The 20411-nt window shown below is 43.2% G+C and overlaps 2 protein-coding genes across 3 annotated transcripts; one reads left to right on the top strand and one right to left on the bottom strand.

Annotated features, from left to right (window-relative positions):
* The first annotated feature begins 866 nt into the window (after positions 1–866).
* On the top strand, positions 867–9545 carry znf598 (zinc finger protein 598). 2 transcript variants are annotated; one of them, XM_070923168.1, is made up of 12 exons: positions 867–1058; positions 2191–2303; positions 3284–3413; positions 4105–4316; positions 4422–4639; positions 4758–4854; positions 5200–5387; positions 5573–5645; positions 5739–6622; positions 7201–7366; positions 7513–7660; positions 7938–9545. In XM_070923168.1, the coding sequence occupies exons 1-12, from the start codon at positions 885–887 to the stop codon at positions 8310–8312; spliced, it is 2778 nt and encodes a 925-aa protein (XP_070779269.1). In that variant the 5' UTR covers positions 867–884; the 3' UTR covers positions 8313–9545. The 2 variants fall into 2 exon arrangements, with proteins under 2 accessions (XP_070779269.1, XP_070779268.1); XM_070923167.1 differs by having other exon boundaries at positions 4105–4639.
* Positions 9546–14806: 5261 nt separating this feature from the next.
* syngr3a (synaptogyrin 3a) lies at positions 14807–19105 on the bottom strand. Its single transcript, XM_070923593.1, has 4 exons — positions 19004–19105; positions 16627–16861; positions 16001–16146; positions 14807–15016 (listed from the first exon to the last, which is right to left on the bottom strand). Exons 1-4 carry the CDS (start codon positions 19103–19105, stop codon positions 14807–14809), a joined length of 693 nt encoding a protein of 230 aa, XP_070779694.1.
* Positions 19106–20411: the final 1306 nt, after the last annotated feature.

The following is a 20411-nucleotide window of genomic DNA, read 5'->3' as shown; positions in this document are numbered from 1 at the left end:
ATTGTCCTTTGTCAAATTCACTCATTTTAAAAGGGGCAATGAAAACTTGGGAAGACATGACATTGTTATGTGACAAAAATGATTATCTGTTTATTAATATGACAATGATGGCAACTTTGAACAGTAAGCGAGTCTTGGTTTGTTTTGGTTCACCGAGACAAACCTCAAAGCGTTTCAGACTTGTCATGGGGACACAGGAATCCTTTGGACCCCACCAGATCCTGTTTTTTAATGTCTTTGCACCTGTTTGAGGAGGAAATAAAGAGATATATAAAATAAATATCTTGTAAAAGCCCATGTGTCAAAAAGCCAGTTTTTCAAAAGTAAAGAAGACAAATGTAAAGTTTTTTGTGTTACCTTTGTAGAAAAGACCATGGCTTAATTTCCGTCATGTTCTCAAAGTCCAAAAAGGCATCAGCATCATAAAATCGTTATATAATATTAATAATATGTATATTTTTCAAGTTTTCTTAAAATACTACAGTACATTAAATGCTCTCCTCTCTAATCTTGACATATTTGCAACTTCAATCATAAACATCTAGAAATGTGTCAGTGTAAATGTGATTTCTAGGACTTTGGGGCACATGTTAATATTTCCCAGCATCAGCTCAGACCATAGGTTCAAACTGGTGTCCGGCACACACCATGGGACACACGTGGAGCAGTAGTGACCGCCTGCGCTAATGTACCGGCGTGCGATAGCTATAAGCAGCACCTCCCCGGGCGGCAGACAGTCCATCCTCATGCTATAGAAATCGGAGGTACGGCAGTTATGTGACGCGGCAGTAGCTCAGACTTTCATAATTACGTAAGCACTTCAGTGGCCGTGGCTCTGCCTAATAACAAATAGTGCTAAAGTTGCTTTGTGCCTTTTCACCACCATGGATTCAACAACCACAAAAGAACCAGAGAAGCACTGCGTCCTTTGTTGCCAAGAAGTCGATATCTTCGCCTTAGGAAAATGCGACCACCCGGTTTGTTACCGCTGCTCCACCAAAATGAGGGTGCTGTGCGAGCAGAAGTACTGCGCCGTCTGCCGGGAGGAGCTCGACAAGGTGCGCATTCCACCGCTACTGTGGCTCGGGGATGGCGCCTGGTGGTGCTAGATAGGCCGCACCTGTCTGGTAGTTTTATGTAGAAAAAAATCAGCAGAATATGTATGATACAATATCAACTGGGTTCATAATAAATGAAAAGCTTTACTGGTAAATAAGACATGTCAACTAACGGTGTATACCAACTGCTCAGACTACTTTTTTCTCCTCGCTGTCACTAGCTTAGCTAAGGTAGCTCACACTGGCATTAGCAAGTCCATCCATGTAGGTTAGCTAGTTAGCTCTACCTTAAGGCAGGTACAGTGAGCTAACAGGTTGGCCTTCGTAAGTGAGCAATTGGCATTGTGCTTGTGCAACCGGCCTTATCCCATTTACTCTATGTGACAATGAATTTGTGCTTCAGTGAACTGTCACTACATACACTACATGTTCTGCTAAATCAGGATCAGAATCAGACTTCTGATTGTGATTTAGCAGAACATGTCAGCTGTCACCCCTCAAATAAACCAGTGTGAGCACGTTAAATGGTGTAGCGGTGGTGGGTAGCCTGCCAGTTGTTACAGCTCGGTTGCTGTGTATTTAAATGCTACACCTTTTTAAAGGTACTTGGCGTGTCTGTCTGCCACAAGTCGTTCCTCTCAGATACAGGTAGCTCTGGCTAAATGGACTTCAGACTACTTGTCAGCTTGACGGTGTCAATGTGACACCAATAAGGGCCTCACTACCCACCATTCTTCGAAAGTATTACTAGCTGTCAACTTTCAAATATATTTATTGGGTAATCTGAAAAGTTATTAATTGTCAACTACTATTACAGCTGGAAGTTGCTATTGTCAAATGTGTTGAACTGCTTAACTTGGCAGGCCTTTAAGTACTTAAACCGGCTGGGTTTTATAAGGTGTGAAAGCACTCCCATAATTCCATAGGATACCTGTCACATTACATAAGATCTTTGTAGAGCAGTGGTACATGAGCAGCATTTTAGCCTCTAAAAATATTCACCAAACTCTTTGTCAAACCAAAACCTGCCTCATTATATATATCTTGTAAAGATTATTATTTATCACTGCACTATATCCTTATTGCCCCCCCCCCCCCCCTCCTGACGTTCTGACGGTCATGTTGTTCTCAGGTGGTGTTCGTGAAAAAGCTGGAGGCCTTCTCGTGTCTGCCCTATCAGCAGTTCCCCTGTGAGAAGAAGCATGATATCTATTTCAGTGACGAGAGGATCTATGCCCAGTACAGGTACTGCTCTGCTCCATTCTCCATTCTGTCTGATTGTGTTGTTCATGGACTCTTAATCATTTTAAACTATCCCAATTCTAACCAAATTGACTGTCCCAGCAACTGCAGTCAGTGGAGACTCAGCCACCAGTCATGTGCTGGTAACATCAGGCAGTGTCTGTTCATTTTGTGCTACCAGGCCCTTGAAAAACTAGTCACAGTCAGGGTCAGTATAATTTCCCCCCGGGGATCAATAAAGTATTTCTGATTCTGATTCTGATTCTGGTAATGGATTAAGAGAAACCAGATAAAGATACAGATCATTACTCAGGAGCACTGCGTCTTTGTCTCCAAAATGATTAAATCCCAAGTGAACTCACACTGAAGTTAAGGGGTAAAATCTACACATCTACACCCAGTAACAAAAACATTGTGCTCCCCCACTACACCACATCTCTTTGACAATGATATAAACTTCGAACTGGCAATATATACATGTAACCACACCTACAGTAACTAATGCTACACACGCTTATGGTTGGAAAAGCACCACTTGTCATCTCAGCCTATAGTAATGGTGGAAAGATTAATACAACCACACAGAAACAGTGTAACTAAAAGTAGCTGGGTAAATTAGGAAGTGTTGTCTTCTTGTGATAGCAGTAGCACCATACCATGCTGTCTGTGTTTTTTTATGTGCAAATATATAGCAGCCAGGTACAGATTTGTCTCTGTCAACCAGCAGTAGAAATCACACAGTAATCTTTACGATTATTTGCTTGCCTTCATCTGACCTTTCTGCTCAACTAAACTGACATCATTATTAATATACTTGTTGTTTGATTGCTCTTTTTCTTGTACGTACTTAACTATATTGCTCTGAGTCATTTCTCTGTCATCATTCGGTTTGGTTTTAGTCCTGACTGTAGTTTCTGATTGTGTGTCTGCTCTAACTCAACTCTGATGGAACTTTCTCTTGGTGTGTGTCTGCGTTTTATCAGGCATCTGCTGTTGCCAGAGTGCCTCCGCTGTTCAGAGCCAAAGGTCTTCTCAAAGTTTGAGGAGCTGGAGCACCACATGAGGAAGCAACACGAGCTCTTCTGTTGCAAGCTCTGCACAAAGCATCTCAAGGTATACTCATCCCTAAACAGCTGATCCAGGGGCGTGTCAGTCGCCGGTCAGAGTTGTAACACCACAGAGATGCAGCCCTTGTAGCATCAGCAGTTAACATACTGATCAGACTGGATACTCTAAGTAGCTAGACCTGTTGTTTGTATGACCAGTTGTAGAATTGATTTGTGCCATTGTGAAAATCTGGGTGTGGACAAGCAACAAGGTCAGGTGATGGCCAATAAGAGCTATGGTGAAATGTCATGTATGGGACACTAAGAATCTAACTTTGGGGCAAATATAATCAATTATTGTTTGTAAAATTTAAACTACTGTGGTTCTAAAATAGTTATGGTCACAATATGCAGTTTACTTTTTACACCATCTGAGGGCACCAAAGCATTGTCCTTGACAGCGGTACTTGACCACAGACTGCAGCAGATTGATTTTTGCCCCATTAAACTGGTCCTCCATACGCTGTTGCAATGGCTTGTAAATAAAGTAGAAATGACAGTTTGGAACAATTTGAGGACATGTAATGTCTAGATGGTACTCAATAAATCGAAACATTTTTATCTCCTAGTATTGTTATTGTGTGTGTGTGTGCTGAAGTAAGGCTGGTGGAAAGTGCCCCAACACAAAGTTGGTATTCTAATGAAGACCTTTGTTAGCTGCCTGAGACTTGTTCTGAACTTCTCCCCTCTCCCACCAGATCTTCTCCCACGAGCGCAAGTGGTACAACCGTAAGGAGCTGGCGCGTCATCGAGCACACGGAGACCCGGACGACACCAGTCACAGAGGACACCCGCTCTGCAAGTTCTGCGATGACCGGTACCTCGATAATGATGAGCTGCTTAAACACTTGCGCAGGGACCACTACTTCTGCCATTTCTGTGATGCAGACGGTTCCCAGGAATATTACAGGTTTGTATCACCATTTCTAACACACACTGAAGCCACATATGTGCATTTACACAAAAATACAAAACCAACCTGTTTAAATGTTATTTTTAACCCTGCTATCAACAGTGATTACCCGTACCTGAGCGATCACTTCAGACAGAGTCACTATCTGTGTGAGGAAGGCCGCTGTGCCACAGAACAGTTCACCCACGCATTCCGCACTGAGATCGACTACAAGGCCCACAAGGCTGCAGAACACAGCAAGAACCGAGCAGAAGCTCGACAGAACCGCCACATCGACCTGCAGTTTAACTACGCACCAAGACAACAGAGGAGAAATGAAGGTTGGTGAGCATGTTGTTGTTCTTTGTTTGTGGGTCTTTATTTATTATTAACATTATAATTGTTAATATAACAGTAGTTTGAAGGCAGTGTATGTGAATAAAATGTGTTTGTGTGTAGGTCTGGTGTCAGGTGAGGACTATGAGGAGCTGCGTCACAGTCGAGGAGGAAGAGGAGGAAGGTCTCAGGGGGGACAGAAGAGCTGGAGGTACTCTCGGTGAGTCTGAATTACCAGTGCGGCGTTGATTGGATGGGAGATTTATGATTTGTGTATCACAAGTAAGCATCAGCATATTATAGGGATTACATTGGATCTGCTCACCAATAGCACACAGAAACTTTGCAGGACAGACAAACGTGGATGTTAACAAAAGACTGCTGAGCATCCAGTGCCATTGTTGAGGTGTTGAAAACTGGGAAATATTTAATGAATGGCTGCATGACATCTCAACTCCGTGTCCCTCAACTTCTCCGTGTTGAAATGTAGCACGTGGCCATCTCTGAAGGCTTCACTGGTGCTTTTTGAGTGTGTGTGTGTGTGAACGTGTGCTTGTCTGCGCAGAGAAGAAGAGGACCGGGAGGTGGCAGCTGCTAGGAGGGCATCCCTGGCAATGCGTCGACAGGAGGAGAGAGGAACGGTGCAGGAGAGGAGCGCTCCCAAACACTGCAGAGAGGAGAGGCCAGAGAGAACGGAACCAGAAGAGCCCAGACACAGGACCGGACACATCAAACCGACAAGCAAACCTCCAGGTGAAAAAGATAAAATGTTAGAAATATACTTACCAGTTCGTTAGTGTACACCGCTGTTCCCAAAACAGTCCTGTTGCATCATGGGATGCCTTTAATTTAGCTGTAAGGGCTGATTCGTAGGTAAGTATTGCAGACGCAGGAGGTCACTCACTGTGTTGACATACTTCTTGTCACCTCTCTTACAGTAAGAACAATGAAGAGCACTAATCCAGAAGAAGATGACTTCCCAGCTTTAGGAGCCACAGCTGCCACATCCATGTAACTTCTTACACACAGTACAAAATGAAATCCTCATCATACACCATGGTGTGCTGAAATATTCAGTTTATGTTGTTGTTTGCATCCCTCTAGTGTAAAGCCAGCTCCTGCGGTGGTAACAGCAGCCCGTGCAGCTTTGAAGGAAGACGACTTCCCAAGCCTCTCAGCTGTTGCTGTTACATCCCCCATGACGCCGGCTTACTCTGCACAACCTAGGAAGACTTCCTCTTTCCAAGAAGAGGATTTCCCTGCTCTCGTGTCCAAAATCCGACCCCTCAAAGCTGCGGCTGGCAGAAACACTGCTTGGTCCAGTCATACTGCCGTAGCTAAACCTGCCTCTCATCCCCCTCCTTCCTCCAGACCTCCCCCTCCGCTCTCATCTGCCTCCTCTGGCCCTCAGCTCCTCACCTCTTCGACCTCTTCGTCTTCACGAAAGAAAAAGAAAGTAGGGGAGAACGGGAAACCAGCATCAACCCGGTCTCCTCCTTCTTCTGATGAAGATATCAGAGGCATGACGCAGCAGGAGTTCCGCTCAGTGCCCACCATGTTGGACATCTCCTCTCTGCTCACTGTTAAAGGAGGCAACAGCAAACCCGCCACTGTGACTTCCCACCCTCCAAACCCGACCCCCAACCCTGATCCTCCTACCTCTAAAGCCAGCAAGAAGAAAAAACAGCAGAAGAACACAGCTGCACCCTCTATGTCTGTGTCTTCAGCGCCGGGGATGACGCAGACTGTAAGTGCAATCTCAGTGGAAACAGCAGCGCAGAAGGAGAACGTCCCTGAGAAAACTTGGAACAAACCCCTTTCTGGTGCTGTGACGGTGGCAATGACGAGTGGATTGGCTAATGGCCACCCTGAGGAATCACCACCTGTTAGTAAGGAGGCAGTTGCGGTAACCCCTCCTCCCCACACAGACCCCCCTTTTGAACAGGAGGAAGAGTTCCCTGCTCTCATGACCAAGAACCCACCACCAGGTACAGCTCTCCATGATATCCACAATGTTTATTTATCACCTTTTTAGTTGTCTTTTCTCCCCTCATATTGTTTATTGTATACCGCGGCCGAATGTTTACAGGAGCTGTTGTGTGCTGTTCATCTCAGAGTAACGTGACGTGTATGTTGCTGTCAGTAGTTTACAACGACCTGACGGACTGAGTTTGTTCTTGAAAGCTGACCTTGCACGTGCTTTAAGGGCCGATAGGTGGTGTCTCCTAAAGAAAGAAAGTCAGACAGACTTTCTGGAAGTGAATTGGAAATGCTCCAACTTATCTCTCAAAACACAAAGTCAATTTCCATAGCAGGTTGGAGTCTCGACGGCTAATTTCACTTCTCGTCTGTGTTTTGAAAGTTATTGTTTCATCAATATTAAGTCTTAAAGAGGTCTGTGTTTGGGGGCGTGTTTGCTGAATTTACAGCAATCCAGTTGTCACTGTTGCTTCAAATTAACTCCACTCTGCTCGAATGCCTTGCATATTAACTTAAGTGCTGGGAGGTCAGTGCGGGTCACCCCATTGCAGTAGAAGTAGTAGCTCACACTGTGTTCATCTCTCAGGCTTCAAGACCTCCTTCCCGATAAAGGCCTCAGCTCCCTCCCCGTCCTCCTCTCTGCCACCACCTCCACCGGGCCTGGGAATCTCAGCCACCAAACCTCCCCCAGGATTCACCGGGATCCCCCTCAACAGCAACGTGGTGGAACCTGTTCCTTCTGCCGTCAACTCGTGAGACAATCTCCCTTTTCATGCGTGATTTTATGCATAAATTTTATACTCTTGTCTCTTTGTATTTTGTTGATGTCAGTGTTGGCCTTGTCAGGCACCAAGTGGATGAATGTATGTTTTTTTTTTTTTTTTTTTTTATTTCCCAGGCCCCCCAAGGTGTCGAGCAGTGGTTACCTGGTGCCAGACGACTTCCATCAGAGGAACCTGGAGCTGATCCAGTCCATTAGAAAGTACCTCCACAACGACGAGTCAAAGTTCAATGAGTTCAAAAACTACTCTACACAGTTCAGACAGGTACTCGCCACACGTTCCCATCTTTTATCACATATTTCACTCCTGGCATTTTTCAACTATACATAAATAATTACAAGAACAACAAATTAATTGTGTATTATATAAATGTTTTAGTACAGACAATTTGCCAAAACTCAATAGTTATTAAATGTGAAGACAAAAATTTATATAATGGGACAGTTCTGAAGCCCCAAGGAAATGTAATGTATTTTGTTGATAGCTTGATGGCTTCCTTACTCTGCTCATTTATCTCCTGATCCTCCGTCTTCCTTCCCAGGGTGTGATATCAGCAGCGCAGTACCACCGCAGCTGTAAGGACCTGCTCGGAGATAACTTTAACTGCATCTTCAACGAGCTGCTGGTGCTCTTGCCGGACACTGGCAAGCAGCAGGAGCTCCTGACTGCCCATGGAGACTGCAAGGCACTGGAGAAGCAGTCAGGTGCTGGAGGAGGAAAGAAAAACAAGAACAAGAAGAACGCCTGGCAGACGCCGGCCACGGTGGCTAACGCAGCTGCCGATCTGGACTGCCAGGTGTGCCCCACTTGCAGACAGGTACTGGCCCCTAAAGACTTCACCTCCCACAAGACCCTGCACACCAGGGACAGCGAGGAGTTCCCTTCCTTGCAGTCAATAAGCCGCATCATCAGCTAGCCCCTCGTTTTTCCCGCTACTCCATTTGCCATTGTGGGGTAAATGTTCAGTTGCCCCAGCAGCAGCCAGTTTCCTGCGTGACCACGTCCCAGTGGAGATCGGGGCTCATATCTCATAACGAATTGGAGTTTAAGATGGTTTACAATGTTTTTCACTTGCTAAGGGGATAATGTTGATACTTTAGTGTGAATGGTTTCACAGTTTAGACACACATGATTGCCCCATCTCAACTCTGTTTCCACTCGCATCCTTTGAGGACGTCTCCAGCTGGCACTGGCACTGGCAACGTCTAACTAGAACTGTCAATTTATTTAATGAACCAGGAGATACATGCTGAGGCTTTGCTTGAATGCATCGCTCCTTAATACAAAAAATTGTATTGATTTACATTTTTTACCTTGCTTTGCATTTTCACTTTAACAGAAGATGACAAAATGTATTTTGTTAACATCAAAGATGATAAAGTATGTCTGATTTCCCCGGCGGGGGCTGCTCGGTTAAATAACAAAATAAACACAAACATGTTCAGTTCAAGTATTTAGCATCATATTTATTTAAGTGTAGCTGTTTAACTGCTTTTAACTGTCCGTTGCTTCATGCAGAGGAAGGCCTGTTAAATGTTTGAGTGAAGGCGTCACGTACTGTAGGAGGGAGAGTGACGGGTGAGTAAGCTGCTTCAGGAATTAGAACAAATTTTGGTTCACAGTTTGAATATCTATTAATGTTTACCATTTTCTTTTATTCTGTTCACATCACTCACCATTAGATTTGGTTTATTTGGCTGATCGATTGAATTGGTTAATCGGTGGTATAGCACAAGGTTTCAAATGGAAACTAAACGATGTCATTGCGCGTTTTCCACGGTTATGTTCAAATAATATCTACTTTTTAAGGATCAACGAGATGATAAGCACTGAGGTTACCAGTAGCTCTGTTTTCATTTTATAGTCTACAGGTTATATTAGGCTATACATTTCTGTTTAGAGTTATCATGAAGAAGTTCCTTGTGCTATCATAATGCTTGCAACACAAAAAAAGCATTGTCATTCCAACCCCTACACACACTCACTCTGCCTCTTTTCTCTCAGGACCCTTAGCTTGCACCACTGGCCACCTGGGTGTGTGTGTGTGTCTGAATGAGTGTGTGTGTGTGTATATAAAGTTTGTCTATACATCATACAGCAGCTTACTCTTTTTTTTTTCTGTCTGGCTTCAATAAAACTGTTTCTGTTAGCACTAAGTTTTGGTATCTTTTGTTAGCAGCTAGTGTGTGTGTGTGTTGTGTGCGTGTGTGCGTGTGTGTGTGTGTGTGTGTGTGTGAGAGAGAGATTGTGATTGAGATGGTCTGGTCTTTTTAAGCATCCTTTAATTTCTGCACAATGAGACGTTCTTGCCATATAACAACACAAACTGCATCTTTAAAATCAGCTGCTTATGTGTATCAGCTATGTGTCATGTATTACAAAATGTATTTTGGGGAAAGCTCTATAAAGCCGAGGGGAGAATATTTATATTTTATATAAGTATTGATTACGGCTGCTTTTAAAGATGATAAAAAATTCCACACGTTAAAGTCAGGGACAGAAACAGGCAGTCCAAAACATGTTTTCTTTTTTATTGGAGTGACGGTCAGACTGCAGTCCAGAGACATTCAGGTAATAGACAGTGACACACATCTCTGTACACAGCGTTTTTACACTGAAGAGGTCAAACACCTTCAGAACAGGAAGAAACATGTTAAAGGGGTAGCACGCTACAAAATCAATGTTTCCTTGTTTGTTGGTCGATGGGGATTCAATTTTTATTATCAATATTATGGGGGGAGATATTATAACATCCATGCAATGTATTTTACTGGAAACCACACAACTGATGGCACCAGTGTTACTACATATCATCACCTTTTATTATCTCAGTCTAACAAAATGACAGCATGATCACATAAAACTTTGATTTTGGTGCCGACAGCCCCTTTAAGAGTGGTCAAACAAAGTATTTCCAACAAAGAGTGCATTCTAGTTAATAAATAATCATTATTCATATTTTTTTCAGTAGTACAGGACAAACCAGACCCTAGACAGCATCACACACAGGTTCCATTTACTTCAATAACGTACTGAATTTTACAATCAACCAATACCACGGTAGTGTACATGGGCCAGAGCACAAAACATAGAGAATGCTTGTATTATTATTTTTATCTACTACACTGACTGAAGAAGAGACTGAAGCACTGAGAACAATAATACAACCTGACAGTACCCCAAACTACCTAATAGTACCTCGTAAGTACCTAATACCACCATCAATACCCCAGTCCCACCTAACCACAGTCAACAGGTTACTAGCAGCCCAGTTATACCCAAGATTTAAAGAGCTACACTGGTGGTTTTTCACATTTTAGCATACTTGTTCATACAATTACATTATTACCGACATTTTCCAGAGGCCTTAAGATCTTAAATTGATTTCCTTCCTTCAAGAATGAAAATAAACTCACAACAATGTTGATTTATCACTGTTTATACTTAATTGTTTGAATCCAGCTTGAATTCAGCATGTGACTGGCGGACTCTGCCACTAACAAAGAAAACTAATATAGAGGTAATTACAGAATGTAAATACATTGAATGACCATAAATAGCATCAGAAATGTGGTTTGATTTCATGATAATCTTAAGGATTATAACTTTATGTCAGAGTTTCATTATCGTGGAGTGGTGATTTGTGAGCACTGAGCAGGAACTTTTTTGAGCATATGAGCTTTGAGCGTCAGCTTCAGAAAAGCATTGCATTACCAAGCTGTTGTCAGACAGTCAAACCCGAGAGACAAACAATAAGCATCAGGTCAATTTGACCTTTTCAGGTCTCTGCAAGCTGATATCATATTAGAATACACACAACTTGCAGGTAATGGGCTACAACATGAAAAACCACAAAGTTTAGTCCTTTAACTGCATCAAATAGACTTAACTGTACCAAACCATACTCCCAGCAGTGTTGCACCCTTTCCCGAACCAAAAAAAAAAAAAAAAATGTGTTATCTGCGTTATCCCTCAGTTTATAACATATACCCACTTAACTATGCACTGGCTGACAGAGAGTCTGGAGAATAACATGTACAAACAAAAAAATCATGCTCACAGGTTAATAAAGTTGTCTTGCTCTTTGAAATTTAAGTCCTTGCCTTAAGACTGCATTCAGAATAAGGACTTACTTCTTTACAACTACACTCATCTGCATTGTTACTTTGTGAGACATTAACCTCATTAATAACGACTATTTCACTATCACCTGTTTATTGTGAATAGGCGTCTTAGCTTTCATTTTAGAAAGTTGATAACCCTTTTTACTCTGTTTATACACTTGTTGGGACTGGAACAGGAACACAGAGCATGTCCTTTGTTAGCTGACCTTTTCTTTCAGCGTAGCTCAAGACTCTGAATTCTGGGGGGTCACATTTAGATTTCTTTACTGTAGAAAGTAAAGTAAAGCTTCCTGGGTGCAGAAAATGCGAGTTACAGTCAGCATCCTGGGACAGTTTCACCCTGGAGCTTTGAAATATGTACACACTAGTGCATGTGTACGAATGACCGACAAGATCACACGGTTGAGACAACATCACTGTAGAAACAAGGAGTTGGGCGTATGGTCGCAATTCTGACAATAAACTATGTAACACAAGAAAGAATCCTGTTAGCTGCATTTGATGGTAGGCGAATCTCACTTTGCAAAATATATTGGAGTCAATTTAAGAATGACATAGTATTCAATATATAATGAGTTCTATACAACAATTTCATGCATTATTATCATGATTACTTTTAAAACTCTGAGAGCCCCGGTTGTCCTGCTGTTGCAGTTCCTTCTCTGGTCTGCAGAGGGCGCTGTTTACACAGGCAGACTAGCAGGCAAGGCATTCTACAGGTCAATTACAGTATATCACTCAAACATGAAGTTTTATATTTGGCTCTGTTCATCAAAAAAAGCCTCTTAAGTTTCGTACTTTGACAGTGACACTGATAATATATTTAGCATAAAGGTTATTTTTATTTTGGGGAAATGATTAAATGATCTAACAGAGTTATGATGTCCTCCTCTGCACAAACACATGTTCAAGAAAATAACTTTTATGCACCACAAAATTTTATCAACTACACACATTCACACATTTTCACACAGACCCACATGTCCCTCTCATGCTAACACACGTGCACGTATACACTTGTTGCACGTGGACGCATTCACTCACTCACTCACACACACACCAAAACTACAGATTCTCTGATGGCGAGTGTAAGTGAACCACGACACAGACACTACTACACACCGACATGGTTGGCATGGTTACTATCTACATCAGGGGCCCTTAGTGACCCACATCCACCCAACCCTGTCCCTGTCACCATGGCAACAAATTCTGACCCCCCCCCCTCCCTCAATGGCAGGATTGCAGGATCAATGATTTAGCCAGCTAGCGATCCTTGACGTCCCACTAACAGATTTTTCTTTTGCCTGAGACTGCACTGAATCCTCCAGCAACCCGACCCCACTCACTGAATAAAAGCTCATCTGTTGCCCCCCCCCCCCCCTGCTTTGTGGTCACATAAAATCCTATAGACATTAACAACATAGTAGTAACGTGGTAATCAGAAGACAGCAATAAGAACACAGGGCAGTTTGGCAGCTTCTAAAACGTAAACATAAACAGACCTGACTTACCCAGAATCTCACCACTCGCCCCATTTTATACACACAACACTCAACATAGGACACTGTCTCAAATAACACACTAAATACATTCCCTGGCACCATGGACGGATTATGAGACAACGGGCCCCTGGGCACAGACATGTGAAAGGCCTCCCACCCCTCTTAGATAGAAGGAAGACTCCCTTACTGACAGAGACACAAAATTACTACGTCTCTGTGGGGCCATTTTGATCCTCTTTGTGATCGTTTTGCGTCTCCTTGTAGTAGTTTTGTGTTTCTTTGTGGTTGTTTGGGGTCACTTTGTAGTTGTTTTTGTCTCTTTGTGGTCGTTCTGTGTCTCTTTATAGTTGCTTTGTTTCTCTTTGTAGTTGTTTTGTGTGTCTTTGTGGTAGTTTTGTGTCTCTTTATTGTCATTTTCACATCTCTTTATTGTCGTTTGATTGACTTTCCAACAAGAAATGTTAAAAGTCACTTCAAACAGAGGCTCTAGCCCAGGGGTCCCTTGGGCTCTTAGGTCTGTGCTCAGTAGGCCCATTCAGTAATCCATCCATCCTGGTGCAGATTGAAAAGTGATTCATTGTGGATTAGGGTTTCCCCAATGAATCTTAAGAGTCATCAACCTGGCAAAACTGACCCCTGTACATGAATGAACCAGAATCACACAGATGCAGCTATCATGACAATGTACTCAAAGGTATTTTTTAATGTGACACTGTTTTCCTTTGAAATGTGTTAAAATAATGATTCCACTACATCGAGGAAGACCATACAGTAAATACTTGATGATATATACTTAATGATATAAGATAATATGAAAGCTTCTTGACCAATACTATTTTCAATACTATTTTAATTGGAAACAAGCTTCTGTAGATGGAAAGTTCTCTCAGGATCTGTTACATATACATTAACTTCTATATCTTCAACTTCACCAGGGAAGCTCAATCAAAGCCAGATCGACAGTTATAATATGGAAATATGCCTGAGATTTGTTAGTACAATTCAAAGACTAGTATGTCATTTGAGACAGTGCCTAAACTTGGTATAATCTGACGGTAACTACCTACCTACATAAGAATGTGAGATATTGCACTTTGCACTTTGTTTTTTACAGCATGTGGAAATCTACTAAATTAAGTCACTGTCTGAGACACACAGTACAGTATGGCACTTAGTTGATCTCTAAGTTTGGAAACATGCAGATTCAATACACATGATCACTTTTAACTGTAGCAGGGAAAAGGGGGAGGAAAGACCAGACCGTACTGTAGCTAAAAAAAAACAAAGAAACATTCCCCGTACTGTTCGGCATGAAAGGGGATTTTGACACTTCAATGAATGAAAAGAATAAGATGAAGGTGCTGCATGTGAGTGCCTTCTGCACTATTTTTAGTAATATAATACTGCTTTGTGGTGGAGTCACTCACTTGTTGTTCCCTTCATCTCTTTTTCTTTTTCAAAATACTGGTTGAATATTGCAAAGTGGCCTCCTCTTCTACATTTCCTCCTCTTGTTTTCTCTCATCTGCTCTGATACGGCGACGTTAGTAGGAAATTGAGTTCAACATACAAGTCTAGATAAAGCTGGAATGTTACGGAAGGAAAGGGAACGAAAGGAGGAAACAAAGACGGAGAGGCCGCTGCTTTTTGAACAATTACTGAAAACTCAGCCCAGATCAACATATAAACAACTGCAGGTTTAACATCACTGAAAGCAATTTTCTATCACTTTCCTCTCATCCCTCCCCTGACCTTCCTCTTCCACCATCAGGTCTATCTTATCTAGTAAATGGGAACCTGGTATGTGGGTGCTGCGTTGTTCTCGGTGAATGGTGGGCTCTGGTAGGCCTCTGTGGTCTCAGTGGTGGCGCCTACTGGTGAATTGGAGGGGTACGGCTGGGTGGGCGCGCCACCGTCCATGTGCTCCGTGGTGAACAGAGTCATGTCTGTGCCGAGCAGATACTTCTGGACAGCACGCACTGTTAGACCAGCCTACAGCAGGGGGCAATGGATGGAAAAGATCAGAGAAAACAACTCGAGGTATCATCATGAAAGCTTCGTTTTCACAGCCAGATATTAGTCAGGAAACCACCTTTAAAAGCAGGATTTTATTGTTTACAGTTTGTTTCATATAAAATAATTGCCCATATAAATGAAGTTACCTTGCCTTGACTTGCCTTAAAGGAACAGTCATTTTGAGAAATACGCTTATTCGCATTCGAGAGTTGGCAGAATACGCTCAAGTCTGTCAATTAAATATGAAGCTACAGCCAGCAGCCGGGCTTAGCTTATCATAAAGGTTGGACACGGGGGGGAAACAGCTAGCCTGGTTACGTCTGAAAGTAACAAAATCCACCTACCAGCATCACTAGTTGCCAGGCAACCAGCAGAGACTCCAGCCAAGAAATAGTCCGGGACGTAACCCCCGTAAAATGGCGGATTGTCATTTTTACACTTTTGTAGGGACTAAACAAACGTATATAACGTGTTGATTTATGAGCTTTAGTTGTTACCTTTCAGAGCTAGCTGCTAGCTGTTTCCCTTGTTTCCAGTTTTTGCGCTAACTGGCTGCAGCAACTGCAAACTTATCCTAAAAACAAAAATGGAGCCTCTAAATCACAAACCTCGTGGATAACTGCTTAAAGTTCAGCAGATGCTTGACCAGTTGCTCACCTTAAATTTAGTCAGAAACGGATTACTGTCGTGGATGGATTATCAAACGGGTCTACCAGGAACAGGCACAGGGGCCTGGCTGGTCAGGGTGCCTCTAATCCAGAGCCTCTGTCTGAAGCGTCATTAACTTTTCTCTTTGCAAAGTCAAATTGCTCAGTCAAAAGTGTCGATGTTCCGATCATGTTTACTCACCTCGGCTCAATATAAAGATATTGACATGCTTAAGTTGCTTTAAGTGGTAAATTGCTAAACATTTATTGGACTGTTGCATGTGTGTGTGTGTGTGTAGTTGCATTATCTTACCCAGGTGATTATGGAGAAGAAAGAGAAGGCGATTGCAGCCCGAGCTGCGTCTGCCCCCTGGTTGAGTGGCAACTCATCAGCCGTGGTCCGAGACCACTGATTGGCCAGGAAGCAGAAACTTACAAAGTACAGGAAGGTCCAGAAACCTGCCGGAAACCAGTGGAAACCAGTTAGACACTTTGCTACGACAGAAAAACTGCAAGTGTTAATTTCTCAAATCCTGTCTCGCTGAAGCAGTTCTTTGTTCCCTTTAGAAATTAAAAATACTCTTATTTCTCTACCTTTAATGTGAGTTTACAGGTTGACAAGCAGTCCTCTGAAACAAAGAAGCGAGCCCAGCCAGGGAAACCCAGCCTTTTGAATCCTGCCTTTCAACCTGATCAAGCAAGGAATACGGACTTGGACTAAGGACATTTTTTAAGGTTTGTGTATCTCTACAGTACGACTCACTGAAGGTGTGAGGCCCTCTCTCATTTTAAAAGAACATTCACACCTATCACTAAGACTAACTAAGTCCAAATGTTGTTTCTTGCAAGAATTATGTCAAGAACTGGAGATAAAACTTATTTCTGTCATATCCGTTTGCTCGTGCGTGCAAATATGAGTGAGCACGACGGCCTCCTCACCTGAGAAGCCGATCTCAAGCATTATAGCCTTCTTTCTGTCTTTGACGGAGCTGATGGAGGAGAACTTGTAGTCGAGCAGGAAGAAGAAGGAGCACGCCAGCAGGCCCACCAGGCCCACAAACACACCGTAGTTGCATGCGTCTGCGTTCTTGTTGAAGACGCAGTGGAGACGCTCGCTGCCCATGTTGACATAACCCTCGTTCACGATGGAGGCAAAGACCACCAGGGAAAATATCTGTGGATGGGGATGCAGGAGGAGGAGGAGGAGAGGGAGGAGGAGATGGTATAAGGAAGAAAGATATTGACATACAAATTATTGCCTAAACTCTTTAATTCTCTCCCTCTCTTTATCAAACACACACAGACGTTGTTGCTGGCTCACTGGAAACAGGACTGTGGCAGAACTACTCGCCTCTTTGAGCGACCAAAGGCATTAACCCAATTTCCTCTCTTTCTCTCTGACTGACTGAAGAGGTGGATGCTTCACTTCCCCTCAAGAATCACATCGTCCTGAGGCGGTGTGTACACCAAAACAGGAAGTGTGACAAAGGTTGCAATAGCTCATGCTATAAACCCCCCTGCCCCTTTTAGTTCATCCCATTTTTATGAATAACACCCTTCTTTAGGTCTCATCTGTAGCTAATTCTCTGTATTTCTTCCTACCTCTGTTCTGGACTCCCTCACTGACACTGATCAGCTGACTAACACTCGACGGCAGAATAGGGCCATGTGACACACATGAACTCACACTTGGGGGTGTGGGTCATATGATGGCGGAGGGACACACAATGGGATAATGTCCACAATGGAAACTAATCACATGTGTGGATATAATCTGAGCAGATACGCGCTCAGGTGCTCTGAGTGAATCAGCAGGGGAAAGCTGCCCATGTAAACTTTCACTAATTTCTTTGCATGATTTAAAAAATATGACAGCATATGTACAGCGAGTAGCTGAGGGAAAACTCCAGGAGTGACATTCTCGTCTGCTTTACACTTTGACTTCCTTGTTCCTTAATTAGTAAACTTCTTGCAGGCCGCTGCAGGATTTACAGCATGCACCTCTGACCCCAGGGCAGCGAACCACCAGAATAAACTACCTAAATATGTATAAGGTAGTTTGTTTTTAAAAAGGCTCCATCTCGACTAACTATAACAGAAAAATTGTTCTTTTCAGTGTTGCAACAGTATTAACAATAAGTCAATTTTACAAAATATCTTAACTTGAGGTGGATTTTGAATGCAATGAAGTATATTAACAGTGTTGTATTGGTGCTTTTACTTAATCAAAGGATCTGAGTACTTTCTCCACTGCATGCCGAATATCCAGATGTGATGTAGCATGATTATTACACACATTTTGAAGGTTGAAACAACAAAATGGGCAATTAAACTTTAAAGCACATTCTCCCAAACTGTTTAAAAGTCATTGCTGCAGGCTATTTGAACTGGAGTGTGGATTTTTCCCCCTTTCTAATAGGCTCACAACGTGTCCAGAGGGCCCTGCGGTAAAGCCTGTCTAACTTACTCTAGAAAAACCCAAATCATAGATGTAATATGTGCTCAATAAATATAATACACCCATAGGCACGGAGCCAGAGACTCATTAGGGTGAAATCATTCGCACACATTTCACGCTCCTGGATAGATCCCTCCGCTGTGTGCCTCAGAGACCCCTGCACTGGCACAGAAGACCTTCTCTGTGTCACCCAAAGGTGATGCGTTACATCAAACGTCAGGGCACGACGCGCCTCCGTGGCCCTGCGTGCGTAATGATGATCGCGGACCAATCACAGGTGGGGATGACGGACGACGACCGTTTAGGGTAAATCAGCAAAATCATTAGCTGAAAATACAATTGGCGACATAAACGAAGGAGGTGTGTGTGGCGATTAATACTGATGTCTTTCAGATAAATGATCATGATAACAGTTGACATAAACAACAGGACGGCTGAGGAATGAATAGGCTTCCTCGTTTTCTACACAATCCGGGTCCGCTCCACTGCACATCTTATAAAGCAAGATTTTTAAAACGACATATAGGTCGGTTTCTGCCCCAGAAAGAAACAACATCTGTAGTCAGATCAGTTTCATGGTCAGGGTGTCACACAGCCACCAGGCCTTGGTTACACCCCGTACGCTACATTTCTATATAAACACACTCCGATGTCAACATTCACTCCGTGGTTTCCATTTACACACCCTGCTTATCAATTATCCCCGGATTTCTGGCCTCTATATTTGCAGTGGGAACACGTCACGGGTCTCGCGCAGCAACGACAACAGAGAGGACCCCCCCCCCACACACACACACACACACATACACACACACACACATACACACAAACAGCAGCACCAGAAAAACCCGCTCTCACCCAGGACAGCACTCTGAGGATGGTCTGCGGCTGTTTGGCGAAGGTAATCGGGTCTATAGAGGACCCGGCCCGGCCCGCTCCGAACGATCCCACTCCGTCCATCTTCTGTGGCTCTCTCTCTCTCTCTCTCGCTCTCTCTCGCTCGCTCTGTGCGCTCCTCGCGGCTCCACGCTCCCGGCTCCACGGCAGGATGGATGCGCTGCTGCTCTCCGCTGTAGGGACGGGTCCTGCGCGCACCCAGAGGCGCGCGGGCACGGAGGAGGACGCCGCGAGTCGAGGGAGCGTGCATTGACCGACGCGCCCGCGCTACAGACTGTGGTGGGATAACCATTAAGACAGAACTGCCATGCCGATGTGGAATATTATAACCTATACTAACACTAATATTGAGGTCGAGATATCCTGACTTTCAAGCTCCAAAAACACTGACTCACTTCCCATAATGCAAGTTGATGGCATCTTTGGTCAGCCCCTCCCTGACTAGTAAGCATCCAGATGTTTCTTGCTCCATGGTCCCACCTCCTCATGCAGACTTCCTTGCAAATCTGAAATAACCCTGATGCCACTTTGGTTGCTTTCTCAGACTTCAGAGCCACAAACAACCTTGTAGGTTGTAACTGTTTTCACAGGCTGAGAGCCTTGTGTCAAAATATACACAATGCATGAATTTAAATAAAATTGTGTTGAACCAAATTATTAGACCTCCATTCAGGTTGAAGATGGGCAGAGCCAAACTTAATGTACCAACAAGAACTGGCCTGCCTTAATAGGTTCAGAGCAGTGTGTGTGTAGGGCCTTGAAATACATTGAGTCTGGGATATTCTCGTCAGGCTATAAAATATCCACCATGTGTTTTAAATAGTGGAATGAAACTCAGAACATGACCTCATTGTCCTCACTGGCAGATACAGATACAGAGTAGAAGTTCAGTCAAAGTTGGACTCCATCTAAATATGGAGCACAAAGACTGAAGGCTACAGACAATATCCTGCCTGAATCTTTCATCTGCCATTAACACTGCTAAATTATGAAACATGTCATGGACGAAAGTCTCATGATGATGAAGCTGTGCCAAATACCACAACATAGTATAGTCACAAGTCGCTCATCATGGGGTATTTGCCATTTACTGAGGCTTCAACAATGACCATTTAGCACAGCACTAAACTGTCTCCACATAACATTATGAGCCCCTGCAGATTATTGAAAGGTCCAACTGCTGCCTAAAGATAGATGGTATATGATTTTAGGCTATATACCATATAAATAAAATGAATTTGACTTGACTTTCCATCCAAATATTATTATATAATAATAATAAATTAAATGCTTAATACGCTGCTATTGTCCTATATCCTGGTAGTGTAAAAGCATGAATTGTGTTATGAAAAAGGGAAACTGAAGCTGC

Source organism: Enoplosus armatus, chromosome 17, assembly GCF_043641665.1.
Source record: "Enoplosus armatus isolate fEnoArm2 chromosome 17, fEnoArm2.hap1, whole genome shotgun sequence".
Taxonomy (NCBI): domain Eukaryota; kingdom Metazoa; phylum Chordata; class Actinopteri; order Centrarchiformes; family Enoplosidae; genus Enoplosus; species Enoplosus armatus.
This window is presented reverse-complemented; position numbering and strand designations above follow the sequence as displayed.

Excerpts from the sequence above, each read along its gene's own strand:
- znf598 (XM_070923167.1), top strand. The coding sequence starts at position 885 with ATGGATTCAACAACCACAAAAGAACCAGAGAAGCACTGCGTCCTTTGT. Across the intron at positions 3,414-4,104 it reads TCTGCACAAAGCATCTCAAG|ATCTTCTCCCACGAGCGCAA; the intron begins GTATACTCATCC and ends CTCTCCCACCAG. Across the intron at positions 6,623-7,200 it reads GACCAAGAACCCACCACCAG|GCTTCAAGACCTCCTTCCCG; the intron begins GTACAGCTCTCC and ends TTCATCTCTCAG.
- syngr3a (XM_070923593.1), bottom strand. The coding sequence starts at position 19,105 with ATGGACGGAGTGGGATCGTTCGGAGCGGGCCGGGCCGGGTCCTCTATA. Across the intron at positions 16,862-19,003 it reads TCCTCAGAGTGCTGTCCTGG|ATATTTTCCCTGGTGGTCTT; the intron begins GTGAGAGCGGGT and ends CCCCATCCACAG. Across the intron at positions 16,147-16,626 it reads GCTTGAGATCGGCTTCTCAG|GTTTCTGGACCTTCCTGTAC; the intron begins GTGAGGAGGCCG and ends GGTTTCCGGCAG.